The sequence below is a fragment of the Alexandromys fortis genome, unplaced genomic scaffold (assembly GCF_014885135.2).
Source record: "Alexandromys fortis isolate MF-2015 unplaced genomic scaffold, M_Fortis_MF-2015_v1.1 scaffold_320, whole genome shotgun sequence".
In the NCBI taxonomy this organism is placed as follows: domain Eukaryota; kingdom Metazoa; phylum Chordata; class Mammalia; order Rodentia; family Cricetidae; genus Alexandromys; species Alexandromys fortis.
In genome coordinates, this window is record NW_026068190.1 from 692,739 (window position 1) to 708,284 (window position 15,546).

Sequence of the window (15,546 nt, forward strand, 5' to 3'; positions counted from 1 at the left end):
CTGGGGCTGGCGGGGGCTGGCGAAGGGGTTGCGGGCTGCGGCGAGCGGGCACCGGGTCCTGACTGCCGTTTGTTTTGGTGTTTCCCCCCACTAGGTCGGAAAGTTTCCTGCTATGTCCGCCACCGCCTGAGCTGGCCGCGCTGGCCGCGAGTGGAGAGAAGGCTCCGGCGGACCCAGCCCCGGCCTCCAGGCCTCTCCCTGCACCTCCGGGCCAGCCTCCCTCCCCCACCCCGCCGTCCTCCGGGAGCTGCCAGTCCCTGAGATGCGACCCTCGCGTGGACGATCCTGACGGGAGGTGGCCCATGTGCTGAGCGGCAGAGCCCCGAGCTCCGGAACCAACTTCGCGCCGGCCCGGGTGCCCAAGCCCTCCCTGGGGTAGCGCCTCGCTCTGTCCGCACCGGCCTGCAGAGCCAGGTCCCCGCCCTGGTCGCGGGGACACCCGCCAGGTGCCCGGGACTCGCGACTCAGCAGCCGCCCGGGCCGCCTCCAGCCTGGGATCGCGGGCTCGGCTCACGCTGGCCCGGGGACCCCTGCCACTCCCGGGCGGCCTCGGCGCAGCAGGGGCCATGCGCTCCGGTCCGCTGGTCCTCTAGCCCTCCTCGTCGACCCCCTCGCCTCTTCTCATCCCCGAGGACCGGCGGTGGCCGCCCGGAGATCCTCGGCTCCTCTCCCTGGCTGCACCCAGCCAGACCCTCTTCATGCTGCAGTGCTGCACCGTTTCCGCTACAGAAGGGGAGAAGCAGCCGGGATCGCAAAGAACACCCAAGAATTGGTGTGTGACTCGTCTGCCTGGATACCTCCCGTCCCCAAACTGTCTTCCAGGAGTTTTCTTGGCCGAAGCTGCCCAATGTTTGAGCCTTTTCTTCCTAGGGAAGATGGACTGAAAACGGCTGGCAGGGGACTTTTTTTGGTCAAGGAGCCTCAGTGTTTTAAAGGAGGTGATGGGGTTTGCGCTGGCTTGTCTTCCTGCCCATTTGAAGAGTTGTTGATGTTCACTGGTTATGCTTAGACAATGCGCAGTTTGTTTTAATTTAAAAATTTTGGGGGGATAGGGGTATAGGCTTGTGAAGAGCGTTCCGAACCTGGAGGAGCTCCTCATTGTCCCTGGTAGAGACACCCCCCCAGCCTGTCCTCGATGCCGTCAGCCTTGGCCATCTTCACTTGCCGCCCGAACTCGCACCCGTTTCAGGAGCGTCATGTCTACCTGGACGAGCCCATCAAGATTGGCCGCTCGGTGGCACGCTGTCGACCAGCGCAAAATAACGCCACCTTTGATTGCAAAGTGCTGTCCAGGAACCATGCTCTCGTCTGGTTTGATCACAAGACGAGCAAGGTAATGTCACGTCCATGTTTTACAGCCTTTTCTTTCCCCTTGCCCCCTTTGAGAGGTGTAAGGTATGCAGGATCTCAGGGTTTGTTCCCAGAGGCCGTGGAATCAGCTTTTTGTGTGTCTGAATTATCGTGGGAATTTAAATCGAAGTGGTTGAATAAAAGACAGAGAAGGTATTGTTATTAAATGTCTCTGTAGGGCGATGGCTTCTTGATAACTTGGTCATTCCCACTGAAATCCCAAACCCTAATTCGTCTAGGAATAGCAGATAGTGAAACTCGACCTCTCGCTTTCGGTCCTTTTAGAAAGGTGAACCTGCAGTTCAGTGCTTGATTAAGCAAATAGCAGTTCCCAAAGCGATGCCGGAATCTGCGGCCACGATTACACGGGGCTCAAGTGTCTCCGTGGTGAAATGTAGTTAATACGTAGCTGGTAGTTGAATCCCATTCAGGGCCCGCCTGGTAGGATAATTGCTGTGTAAAGTTAATGTTTTTGTAAGGTTTGATATGTTTTTGTGAGGTTTGATACTTATTTGCACCTGCTGAAATAATTGGTAAAAATTAAAGGCAATATAACTAGGTTGGATTAATTGCTACATTTTCAGAGTTGTGTTTACAAGTTGGATGAACAGAAACTATTGCTTTTGACAGTTACTTTTTAATTTCTTTGGTAGATAATGTGTAGTTACACGATGATATACAAAAATTAGTATTAATAAACTAGCTTATTTTTCTTAAATTATATCCAATAGTATCAATTATATACTACTTATAATAAGAATTCCTGGGCTTCTTTCCTCCTCCATCTCTTCTTTTGTTCTTTTCTTCCTTCCTTTTTTTTGTTTTGTTTTGTTTTGACAGTGACCAGCTGGCCTGGAACTTGTTCTGTAGACCAGGCTGGCCTCAAGCTTAGAAGATTTGCCTGCCTCTGCCTCCCAAGGGCTGGGATTAAAAGTCACTCACTATGCCTGGCCTTGCTTTTAATTTTTAATCCAGTTTATCTTGGCACTGTACCTTGCTAGTTGCATATATTTAAAAAAAATAAGACCCTTTTAGTTTTTTTAAAAAAAAATGTATGTATGGAGAATATTTTAAAGAGTTCATTTTGGGGCCTAAACCCGAGGTTTTGGTTGAACTACTGAATTAATTCCAACTTAAAGTAAGTTACATAAGACTGACAGAGCTGTCTCCAGTTTTTGTCTTCTGACTTTTTGCCCCCTCTTTCTGAGTGACATGATTAAGTCTTGCTCTTTTTTTAAGAGGAGAATTTATCTTCAAGAGTGGTGTTTTGAAATGAAAGAAACTTGAGCCTCCAGAGAAGAAAGTAATACTGTGTAGCCACTGAATTAAGGAATTACAAAATAAACTTTTTTTTTTTTTTTTGGAAGAAGGAAAAGATCCCCAAGTGCTGTGTACTTGCATAATGCTTACAACCTTTTCTGTGTGTGGGATGAGAACTGAGAAGTTACTAACTTTTTCTGAGTTACACGAGATGCCCTTTAACCCATAAAACCAACTCTTTTTTTTTTTTATAACCCCTGAAAGCTAAGATTTGGGTGCATTCTTTCATAGATGGCCTGTGATTCTTTGTAAATGAGTACAGAGTTCTTTTTGAATTCCAACATTAGTTGACAACTAGTGTCTTAATATAACCGACTTACATTTTTCCTGTTTATGTCCTTGGGAAACAGGTCTGGCCTAACCTGCAGCAGATCTGCGTACAGTGCCTGCTTTGCAACTGCAGTTCTTGTTTGACAAACAGTGTCTGGCCCAGTGGCACAAGCATGTCATCCTCCTGGACAGCTTAGTGCGTTTAAGGACGCTAGCTGGGGTATATAGTGAAACCCTGTCTCAGAAAATCAAGGTGGAGAGAGGGGTGGGGAGAATTCTTTGAAGGGTAGCCTTGGTTTATTTTTCCCATCTTCATTCCCCCCCCTCCTTTTTGTGTTATTGGCTAAAACGACACCTAGGACTTGAGGGTATATTTTGTGTAATTATTGATCTTTATAACCACCTAATTTAGTTTAAACAAGCTGTTAGGTCTTTCCTTGTGAACAAATTATTTTAGTAATTAATTTTAAAGTATTGCCTTAGACAGACAGGTTTTTATTGAGCATATATTCTTTGCCGGAAACTGGGAGATAGAAAGAAAGCCAAACCAGTTTGACCACTATTTATTGTGTAGGACTTCTGTGGTTTTAAGAAATCTCCTATATAGACTCATGGCAACGCCCCCCCCATGCCTAATATATGTTCCTTGAAAATTATGGTATGTAAAAATACAAGAATCCAGTCCTAGATAGCATTTCAGGAAAGTTTGTTTTTAAGCACCTCCAAGTCTTAGTTTTCTTATCTGTGGATAGTATCGCCTACTTAAAGTTTTATTTTTGTCATAGGAAAGAAATGTTTGCCCTTGTGTGCATGAAACACCTGTTGTACCACTGAGCCCTGCCCACTGCTCCTTTACTGTTTTAGGGATTGAGGTCAATATGCAAATCACTTAGTACACCATGCTTTGCTTTGATTAAAGCCTCAGTATTTAGTAGGGAGGGTGTTTGAAGGCAAGAGTGACCCCCAAACAGTGCTTTGTGAACCACTGCTGTGCTGTGGAGTCTAGCAAGGTAACAAGAAGTTTCTTTTCATTTTTAGGCAGGGTCTTTTGTATGCTGAACTCACTCCACACTCAATACATACCCGAAGTGCTGGTAATTCAGGCTTTTGCCACTACATCCAGTTTATAGATGTTAAGGATTGAACCTAGGACATTGTACAAGCTAAGAAATACTCTACCAATTGAGCTGCATCCCAAGTCTAGAAATTGTCTAATACAATTGCAGATATAGAAATAATTTTAAAAGCAGAAGGTAGTGAAGTTGATAACTTTGTCCCAATAGGCCTTTTGCCATGGAGGTAGGAAACTGGAGTAATATGCCCTTTGATTGACTTTATTGGCGACCTGTTCTGCAGTTGCCATTATGGGAGGCCTAGTTAAAGCTGGAAAAAGTAATAAATGCTTGAAGCATGTGCTCTGTAATGTTGAGACATGATCTATGCATAGACATCACTCTATGCAAGACTACTCAAGGCAGTGCTCTTCCTTCAGCCTCCTTAGTGTTAGGCTTACAAGTGTGAGCTACCATGCCTGGTTATTTGAAAGCTTTGGTCATTCAGCTCATAGATGTACAGTTTAGAAAAACTGGCCAAGTGCAGGCAAATGGGAATCTCAAGGTTTGCTTTTGAAGTAAACTTGGAGTTTATCAGGCAAAAGAAAGATATAGCCATGGGTGGGCTTGAGTGTGGGTATTACTAAGGATACATAAGTAATGCTTTTTAATGTTAAATTCATGAAGAATGAGTTACAGTTTTCCCGACGTGTGGTGTTTACTAGACTTAATTCATCTTAGGGATGTTAACAGCTGTTTTGCCTGCATTTTTTGTATCTTTTATTCCTTTGTGGACTCTATAAACTCTTCAAATTTTATAGCAGATAATAGATAGTTCTTCAGTTGACTCAAAAATGTCACTGAGCAAGTAAATGTATTCACATGGTAGTTATACAGAAGGGATTATGAGTGGACATATTTGGATGGTCTTATTTGTTAGTTCTGGGCTTGCCTGGGCTACATAGCAAGACTTGTATATTTAAAAAAAAAAAAAAAAGGCCACAGAGTGTTTTAGATAGAGATCACCTAACAGTCAAAATCACTATTTAAGAAAAGTGATACAGTATTGTGTACAGAAAGGACCTGGAGCAAAGAAATTATAGCTTAACTTATGTGTCATGTCTCGTTCTTCTAAATGCTTTGCATCCGTGATTCTCGACCTATGGGTCGTGACCTCTTGGGGATCACATATCAGATATCCCGTATATCAGATGTTTACATTACAATTCATAATAGTAGCAAAATTACAGTCATGAAGTAGCAATGAAATAATTTTATGGTTGGGATCATCATATCATGAGGAACTGGATTAGAGTCATAGCATTAGAAAGGTTGAGAACCAACCTCTGCTCTACACGTTAAACTAACTTCATCTTCAACTTTGTGCTAGGTATTTATTTTTCTTTCATGAATATGTTGAAAATGAGGCATTGGGAGAATAGGTTAGGTTAACACCCCTGAGTTCATATTGCAAATAAATGGTAGAGCCATGATTTGAGCACAGGTATTTTGATTCTTGTCTTGCTGTCTACAGAAGCCACCCCATAAACTGCCATCCCAAGACTGTGACATCTTAATCATGATGTGATTTTGTTAAGTACAAGCTCCAGGTTGGTAGTAAAAATGAAAATGATTAAACGGCCATGAGCAAACAGACAGACAGAGTGGTGTATTAGGTTAACTTGTCTAATAGAATTTTTTTGTTAACAACTGAAGATTTAGGGACAGTTTCATAGATAACAGTTCACAGATGAAATGCAAATTCAACTAGACTGAAGGACTTTAAAAAAAAAAGGCAATGTGTAGATAAGAGTGAATCAAGGAAACGAGGTGGGAGGAATTGCTTAAGAAAAGGCATAGAAGCATGAATGAGATTATGTGTTCCAGGGACAGCACAAGGAAGTTACTGCAAAGGAAGACAGCCAGTTGCTTCTTTCCTTGACATATCTAAACATGACTGCCAAGATCCTGGATTGAACCTTTGAGAGAGTGTCAGATTATGTATTCATTGCTTTTTTTTTTTTTTATTTTGTTTAGATGTTTGTTTTAATGGAATTCTGTGATATTTTTATTAATAGAAGTAGGAAGTTTTCTGACAAGTGCTAGTTCATGTGACAAAGTTGTTTATCTGACAAGTTATATTTAAGGTACATGAATTTGTATTTCCTTTCAAGATGCTTTTTTTGATAGTGAAAAGTCAGTGAAATATTTAAGCTAATTTATCTAGTTTTTAAAATACATCGTAAGGTCTGGCAAGATGATGGCTCAGTGATTAAGAGCACTGGTTGCTCTTTTAGAGGGCCAAGGTGTAAACATATGGTGGTTTACACAACTATCTTTAATTCCAGACCCAAGGAATCCAACACCCTCTTCTGGTTTCTGTTGTCAGTGCACACACATGATACACAGTAACTTGAATAGTTTATATACTTGATCATCCCCTCCCATCTAGTTATTGGCAGATACTCCTGAAATTCATTATTTTCTTTTTTTGAGACAGGGTCTCACTAAACATAGTGAGCTTTAGTTCTGGCTGTCATGGAACTCATTATATAGACCAGGTTGGTCTTGAAAGAGATCTACCTACCTCTGCCTAGTGAATGCTGGGAATAAATCTGTGCTCTACCATGCTTGGCCTCATATCTGTTCTTTACCTTCTTAGGTTCCTATTCCATTTTCTTAAATGGTATTTACATTTAAGACTCGTTCTCTGGTAAGCAGGGAGTAGAATGTTCATCATTAGAGAGATTGTGAGATTGGTTCTTTTTGGGGGATTAGAGGCTTTGGAGACAAGGTCTAGTCATGTAGCTCAGGCTAGCCAGAACTTCTCACCCAGTCTAGCCTTAGTCTCCCTGGTGCTTAGAGTGCTGTGCGCTGCCCAATTTGACATGAGGTTGGTTCTGTTTTGTCCTTTGGTTTTTGTTTCTGTATTTTGGGTTTTTGAGACAGGGTTTCTCCGTATAGCCCTGACTGTCCTGGAGCTCATACTGTAGAACAGGCTGGCCTTGAACTCACAGAGTTCTGCGTGCCTCTGCTTCCTGAGTGCTGGGATTAAAGGAATGTGCTACCAATGTCCGGCAAAGAGATTGTCTGTTAATGGCAATTACTTTATACTTGAATCAAGACAAATGTGGCTGGTTGGTGTACAGCTCCGTAGTAGAATGCATACCGAACACTCATGAGACCCTGTGTTCCATCCTCAGCATTTCCAAAGGAAAAAAGTGTGGATGGGGAGAGGGAAAGGGTAGCATTTATTCTAAAAACTTTACTCTCTGGGATTCATGTGTTTCTCTGGTGTTAGGGGAAAACAAATACTCCATACTCCTGCTCAAAAAAAATCTCGATCCTTGCTCTGTTAATTTTTAGTATTAAAATTTGTCTTTCATCCCCCCCCCCCTTCTTTTATTTTTTTTTTTCCGGTCATCTCAAACTTGGCTTACCAGTAAATATGACATTGCTCACTGTTCCTTTTTAAAACAAATGCCTTTTCTGCCTTTTTATCTTCCAAAATGACCTTTCCCTTTTATGCCTGAGGCTTAGTTCCAGGGAGAAACTTTCCCTGATTCTCTCTGAAGAATGGATGGCTGCTTTCTCTCTACTCCCATAGAACTTTGACTATAACTTCATTATGGGACACAGACAACAAAATAAGTGTAATGCAAATGCTCTATTGTCCTGCCAGATGTGAGCCCTTGAGAACAAGGGGTAGGCACTGCATAGATGTTGGAGTGAGTGAAATGTGAACAATGCAGCGGTCTGTAGTTCACAAACCCTTGGAGGGTTGGAGGGCAGAAGGTCATTCACGCTGGTGTTCAATTTGAAGTTATGGACTTAATTACCAACATGTACTCTATACAAATCATTACTTATTGAGAACTTGTAATATGCAAGGTATTTTGCTAAGTATTTTGGGCTTTTATATAAACTTGTGATTGGTGATATTAGTTTTGAACTAATAAGCTTATTTATATCCATTCTTAGACAATATAATACTATCTTGGGGAAGTATGTTTTAAATATTCAGTTTTTCTGTGTGCATGTTTAGGAGCAAGGAAAACTGCTACAGCTGCTTCTTTTAAACCTAGAGTTTTAATGTTTAGAGCTAACTATTTTAGCACAAGTAGTAGTAATAAAGGGAGTTTGAAGTAGAATCTAGATTTTTTTTTTTTAACCCATGGAATAAAAGCCAAAATGCTAAATATTTTCTTTGAACTATCTTCTATGGACATAATAGTTAACAGTTGAAATAAAATCGTCTTACTGTCTTTTGCATCTTTTTAATTTAATTTTTTTTTTCAAGACAGGGGTTCACTATGTAGCTTTGCCTGTTTTGTTTTTTTGTTTTGTTTTGTTTTGTTTTGAGACAGGGTCTCACCATGAAGCTCTGGCTGCCTCACAACTCACTTTGTAGACCAGGCTAGCCTCAAACTCAGTAGATCTGCCTGCCTCTGCCTCTGCCTCCAGTGCTGGGACTAAAGGTGGGTGTGCACCACCACTCCTAGTATTTCTTTTGCTATCTTAAAAGGTAATTTAAGCTTTTGTTTGTGGCTTATAACCAAAAGCTTGTCCATTACAGATTTTCAACAACCGAAGGAATTCAGTACCCATTTCTCTGAGTCAGCTAATGTTTTTCTAAACTTATCTCTACTACCTCTAATGTTTTTTTCTTATATTGGAGTTTAGGTACATGTGCAAATGAATGTAACAGTCTTGGGGAACAAATTAAAAATTATTATTTTTTAATTTATTAAAGATTTCTGTCTTAAAAATTATTTTTGACAATTTTTTTGCATACAAAATATGGATTTCATAATGACATTTTTCATAGTGTATATCACTGTACTTTGCTCATATCTATCTCCTCTGTTCCCTACCTCCACTGGTCCCCTTCCTCTCCATTTTCACTGTGTACATTTTTATACTTTAGAGAGAGGGTGTAGTGACTGCATGTAATCTCAGCACTCCAGAGGCTCAAGACAGGAAGAGTGCGAGTTAAGGCAATTCTAGTCAACATGGAGTTGGACAGTGTTAAGCATTAGTTCAGATAAAGAACATAGGGCCTTTGTACAGTCTACAGCGAATTCACTCACTTGGACACACACACACACACACACACACACACACTTTAGTACATAAAAGTTAAAAAGGAAGCATTGGCACTTGGAAACATGTACGGTTTCAATGATTAGTATTGATTGTGTTCTTTGACCTAATATATATATACTTTGTGGTAGATTTTAAGTTTAAACCTGAAGAAACTTTGTGCATTAGATTTTCATAATACTTTCATGCTTGTAGTTTTATTTGCATGTGTTACTAACCACTTGTTCTACCTGATCCAGTTGGACAAGACTTTTCAATATAGATGTTCAAGTCTTTCCATATTTTTAGCTATTTAAATAATAGTAATATGTGCTCATAAAAGTTTAAGTAATAGAGAAGCATATGGATTAAAAGAAATTCATCCTTCATATCTGTCATTTTCTACGTTTGAGGTAGTATTAGTTTGGTGTATAATTTTTTATTGCATATATCCACTTAGATGTATAAGTTAGCAAACATTTTTCTTTCTTAATTTCTTTCTTTCTTAAATAAGTGTGTGGTGCGTGTGCATGTGTGTGTGTGTGTGTGTGTGTGTGTGTGTTTATGAAGGCTGGAGAACCTTGGCTGTCATTATCAGGATACCATCCACCTCCCCTGAGACAGGGTCTCTCATTGGCCTGCAGCTCCCCAGTTAGGTTTCACTGGGTGGCCTGTGAGTGTCAAGGAACCTCCTGTCTTTGTCTCCGCAGTAGTGGATTACAGGTGCATGCTGCGGTGCCCGTTATGTTTTGAGACCGTGTCTTGTAATGTCTAGATTGGTCTCAAACTTGCAATCTTGTTTCCTCTCCCGAGTGCTATGATTACAGGCTTGAGCCACCATTCCCAGCTTTCAATTGCAGTGTATTTGAATTTTCTTTCTGTTCCTTTAGTGTGAATGTCTTAATCACTATTGGACTTTTGTTTTAATAAGTTAGTAGATGGAGAAGCTGTTTCTAATTTTAAAATATTTACTACTGACACCAATTCTGATACTATTGAGAAGTTGCTGTGTTTTGTGTAATTTTTAATTGGTCTTAATAATAAAAACCTGGAGTCAGATATCTGGGTAAATGCTGAAAGATCAGAGGAGTAAGGAGCCAACCACTACAGAGACCTTTTTCTTCTAGGAATCCTCAGGTCAGAGTGGACAAGATCCTGTCCCCATGCAGGCTGAATGCTCTGTGCTCCTCCTCACCTTATAATATACTCCCCACCCAGCCATATCACTCCTGTCTCCTCTTCCCTAGTGCTGGGATCAAAGGTGTGAACTCTGTTTCTCTTTTAGAAATATATATTTTGTGTAGCCCAGCGTGGCCTTGAACTCACAGAGAGCCGACTGCCTCTGTCCCCCAGTGCTGGGATTAAAGGTGTGCGCCACCACTGCCCAGCCTCTATGGCTCGCTCCACACTCTGATCCTCAGGCGAGCTTTATAGTTAGAGCACAAACAAAATCTTAGCACAGCAGTGCTAGGCTTTTAATGTGAGAACTGAGGAAATGGTAGTTAAAGACAGTTTAAAAGCCTAATTTGAATCTGGGAAGTGTATAAAAATTTTGATAACCCTAGGATTTTGTGATGATTGCAGGAATACAGAGCAGGTAAGACACTATTGTTTTTGAGAAGAGCAAAGGTTTAGTTTAAATTACTGTTGAACTTAGTTTGGGACCATTATTTATTCCAGACCAACTAGTATCTCAGTGTCTAATGCTTGCAGGTGTAGTGCAGAGCCCAGTAGAAACTTTTATAAAAAAGAATTAGAATGCCAAACACCAGTAGATGTATCTGTGAATCATTGTTTCCAGGGAGCTGAGAAAGTCATGTATTGCTTCCTCCAGAAATGGGGGCAGAAAATGTGGGAGGAATGAAGAAAGCTTCTCAGAGAATGCTGTTTTTAAGTCGCTCTTTAAAGAGCGGGTAGGGCTTTGCAGGCTGGATGAAAAGAGCAGTGGATTCTAGCCTTAGGGAACAGGAAGCATTTAAGACGGAAAGGCCTGAAAGAGAGTAATAAATTGTGGGAAATGTCTTGCAGACTTTACTGATATGGGAATGGGAAGGAGAGCTGCTGTCTGTCTTTGGGGCAGGTGAGCACCTAGCTCAGGGTGCACTTGTTGGGGATAGTGGCTGTGGGGCTTTGCAGCTGTGCACCCTGTGGAGTAGCTGTGCTTGAGTTCTCCTCATCTGTCCAAGAGTCTAGGGTGGAGAGTGTTCAGTTCCTAGACTGCTGACCCAAGTAAAGTGAACAAGCAAATGAAAACGAGATGCAGGCTAATCGTAGCGCTCACGTCCTAGGACTGAATGAGAATTCTTCATGTAAAACACTTCATGTAAAAACACTTAATAGGTAGGTCCTCAGCTTGTTTTTTCCCTTTTGGTTTAGTTGGTATGCTTATACAGTAATATCTTATACTCCGATTTTCTGTAAGTGTGCTTTTTTCTTTTCTCTTTTTTTTTCTCAGACAGAGCCTCATGTAGTCTAAGCTGGTCTAGCTCATTATGTAGCTAGGATGACTTTGATCCTCCTGCCTCTACCTCCCAAGTGCTGGGCAGGTTCTACCATGCTCAATTTATAAATATGATTTTCATTGTTGAGAGTTTTTTTTTCCCTTGAGTATCTATCTGTTGTAGAGTTTGCTAAATTTAGTAAAATTCTTTTAAATTTATGAACTTATGAATGTGGTAAAGTAATAGGTTTTTAATTAGTATCAAGTATATATTATTTCCCTCAGAAAAAGGAAACAAAATTCAAAGATTAGAATCCAGTCAACCAACCAGAAAATCAGTTTTAATTTTCATTTTTTATCATGGCCAAGGTATTGAACACCCTAAAAAGTATTATTGACCGTTTGTGCTTCTTTTGAGAATTGTCTGTTCGGTTCATTATTGGCTCGTTGTTTTTACTGGAGGAATTATAAACCTAGGTGTGGCAAAGAGTTCTCGTCTGTCCTGTAGACTGCTGTGTTGATTTGCTCTTTCCTTCATGCCATCTCGTTTGTCAGCAGTTGGGCTGCTTCCCTGGCTACCACAGCACTTTCCAGGCTCTCTGGGGCTCCACCTCATAGTTCTCTCTCCTCTCTTTCCCCGGCAGCTTTCACACTTCAGGTCTCACGTTTGGGCCTTTGGTCCACTTTTGATTTTTGTATAGGGTGAAAAATACGGATTTAGTTTCGGTTTTCTGTGCGTGGACATGCTACTTTTTCATTACCGTTTGTGGAGCAGCCTGTCAGTTTTTCCCATGTATGTCTTGGCGTCTATGTGAAAACTTAGGAAACTGTTGCAGTGTGAGTTTATTTCTGTATCCTCACTGGCCCGCATGTCTGTCCCCATGCCAGCACCATGCTGTCCTTTGTGTTTGCCACTTTTCTGGCTCTGTCTCTGTAGTACGATTCAAGTGTAGGTGTTATAATACTCCCAGGATCACTTTTATACCGAGGGTTCTTTCAGCTGTGTGAGGTCTTCCGTATGGATTTTCTATATTTATGTAGATCACTCTTGGAATTTTAAAGGAGATTGTGTTCTGTAGTAACCTTTCAGTAATACATCTATTTTCACATACTGTTAAATTATGAGTATAGAGGATGGGCCTTTCCTTTAGCTTGTGTCTTCAGTCTTTTCAGTCTTTTTTGTTGTTGTTTTAATTGGTTGACTTTTTAATTTTATGTGCATTGGCGTTTATACACATATGTCTGTGTGAGAGTCAGTCCCCTGGAGCCATAGTTACAGACAATTGTGAGATGCCATGTTGATACTGGGAATTGAACCTAGATCCTCTGGAAGAGAAACCAGTGATCTTAACCACTGGGCCATATCTCTACCCTCTAGTTTCTTCAGTTTTAAAGTGCCCGTTGTAGAAGTCTTTAATTTCTTGGTAATATTTATTACTAGGCATTTACTTATGTGTATATTTATTTTGAAGCTATTGTGATTAGGATCTAAAAAATTCTTTCTTGGCAAATTTATTGCTGGATATAGGAAAGCTGCTGATTTTGGTCTTAATTTTGTATTTTGATATTGAGGTATCAGACTTAACAGTTTTCTGGTGGAGTCTTCAGGGTCTTTTAAGTATTTGCCATCTGTAAATAGGGATAATTTGACTTCTGCCTTTGCTGTGTCTATCCTTTATACCTCTTTCTTAACTTAGACTACAGGGAGACTTGGAATACTCTTGACTAGTTTTAAATTTTAGAGGAAGTGTTTTTTGATTTTTGTGATTTTTTTTTTACATTTAGTATAATGTTGGATATAGGCTATGTATCTATCTATCTATATCCCCTTCATTGTGGATAAGATAGACTCTTTTTGTTTCTAGTATGTTTAGGACTTCTGTCATGAAGGATGTTAATTTTGCCAAATGATCATTTGAGTTCTGTCCTCAAGTGTATTTATATGCTGTAATATATTTATTAATTTGCATGTACTATGCAAAACTTGCATCAATGGGATTAAACCAATTTGGTTATGATGTACGGCCTTTTTAATGTGTTCTTGGATTTGGTTTGCAAGTATTTTATTGAGAGTTTTGCTTCTGGGTCAATCAGGGCAGTTGGTCTGTAGTTTTCCATTTGGGTTGCATTCTCCTTTATTTGGTATCAGTATGATCTTGGCTTCTTAGAATGAGACTTGTAATACTGCTTTCTGTTTTGTGGCACCGTTTGGTGAGCATTGGTGTTGTTTCTTTCTTAAAAGCATGGTAGAAGTCAGCAGTAAATCTTTCACTGCTTTTTATTGTTTTGTTTTATTCTTGGTGTGTGTGTGTATCTTTTTAAAATTATTGCTTCAATCTCATTTGTCATGGGTCTGTTTAAGTTTATAGTTTTATTTAATTTGTAGGTTACATATATTTAGGAATTTGCTCATTTCTTCTAGATTTTCCAATTTCTTGGAATATAGCTTTCAAAATATTATCTAATAATTCTTGAATTTCATTGGCACTTGTAACATCTCTGTTTTCATCTCTACTTTTATAATTTGATCTATTAGTTTAGATAAATGTGTGTGGTTAGATTTTTTTGAGCTGTCTCTGAATTTTTAATAGGAGCCTTTATATGTAAACTTTCTTATTAGAATTTCTCTAGCTGTATCTTAGAGGTTCTGGTAAATTGTGCTATTACTTTGATTTAATTCTAAGAATTTTAAAATTTCCTCCTTGATACCTGCAATGACCTTCTGTTCATTCAAAAGTACTGTTCAGTTTCCTAGTATTTGTTTAGTTCTTGTTTTTGTTGCTGTTGTTTTTTGTGTATGAAGTGTGTAGATGAACACAGCGATTTATTCATGGTCAGGGAACAAAAATGAAAAAGAGGTGATTGGTGTCACATACCATTCCCTAAGTGCATTTCTGCAGGGATCTATGTACCTCCTAATATGTCCTACAGTATAGACGTTCCTTTACTTCTCAATAGTGCCATCCATTTAACCACATCTTTAATACCTGGGCGTGTGAGATATTCAGCATCCAAACCATACCACTAATAGACTATACAATAGAAAAATCACATAGGTGAGATATTATGATGTTATATATATTATCCTTTTATGTTCTGATCTCTGTTTGTTGTTGATAGTAGGTAGAGTTCCATGTAGCCCAGGCTGGCTTTAGGCTTACTATGTAGCCAAAGATAACTTTGAACTCCTGCTCTGCCTCCACCTCCTGAGCACTGACTGGATTTACAGGCATGTGCCAATACACTTGGTTTATCCGGTACTGGAAATCAAACCCAGGGCTTTGTGCATGTAAGGAAAGCATTTTACCAGCTGAGCCATTACAGGTGCCTTGCTCTATGGTATTTATGAGTGTGTTTTCTTGGTCTGTTGGCTCCATTGTTTTTAGGAACATCATGGTAGCAAGACATGGTAAGTAAGAAAAGCTGCTCTGCTCACCTCATGTCGACTAGGCAACAGAAATATATCAGAGGAAGAGGCTGCGGACAAGATATATCCCTTAAAAGCAGACCCTGGGTAACCCACTTCTGTTAGGCACACTTTCCACCATCTTCCAATAAAATCTTTTAACGGATTAATCTTTTCATTAGTTCAAAGCCCTCACAATCCTATATCACTTTTCCAAAGTCTTACTTAGAAATAGTGCATGGAGACCAATCCTTATGGGTCTGAGGGTTTAATCCCTATCTATGCTCTATCAGAGCTGTCTTCTCAGTGGCTTAGGGCTGTTCAGTTGTAGATTTAGAAGCTCACTGAGTTAGTGAATGGTATCACTCTGAAAATGCTTGCTTGATTGAGGGGGTATAGAGTATAATTAAGCATTTTGTTCTGAAAGCCTTGTGTATTGTACTTGTTGATAACTTGTTTGTTCTTGGTTTTAATTGTTGCTATTTTAATTAATTAATTGTTGCTATGTTGATTGTCCATACGCATGAGAAGAAATATGCTTGGGAAAAGGTATTACTTCCGAGGCTTACATGTCAGTTGGGATCTTGAGGTAAATACATATGGTGTTTATGGGTTGTGAGCCACAG

At 40.1% G+C, this 15,546-nt stretch overlaps 1 protein-coding gene across 11 annotated transcripts in view; it reads left to right on the plus strand.

Moving 5' to 3' along the window:
• Positions 1-1,132: 1,132 nt before the first annotated feature.
• The window catches only part of Slmap (sarcolemma associated protein), a 124,342-nt gene continuing 109,928 nt past the window's right edge, over positions 1,133-15,546 (plus strand). For all 11 annotated transcript variants that reach the window (XM_050129383.1, XM_050129382.1, XM_050129388.1 and 8 more), the window contains exon 1: positions 1,133-1,333. In XM_050129383.1, coding sequence (XP_049985340.1) covers positions 1,136-1,333 — 198 coding nt within the window. In that variant the 5' untranslated portion in view covers positions 1,133-1,135. The remainder of the gene's footprint in view (positions 1,334-15,546) is intronic.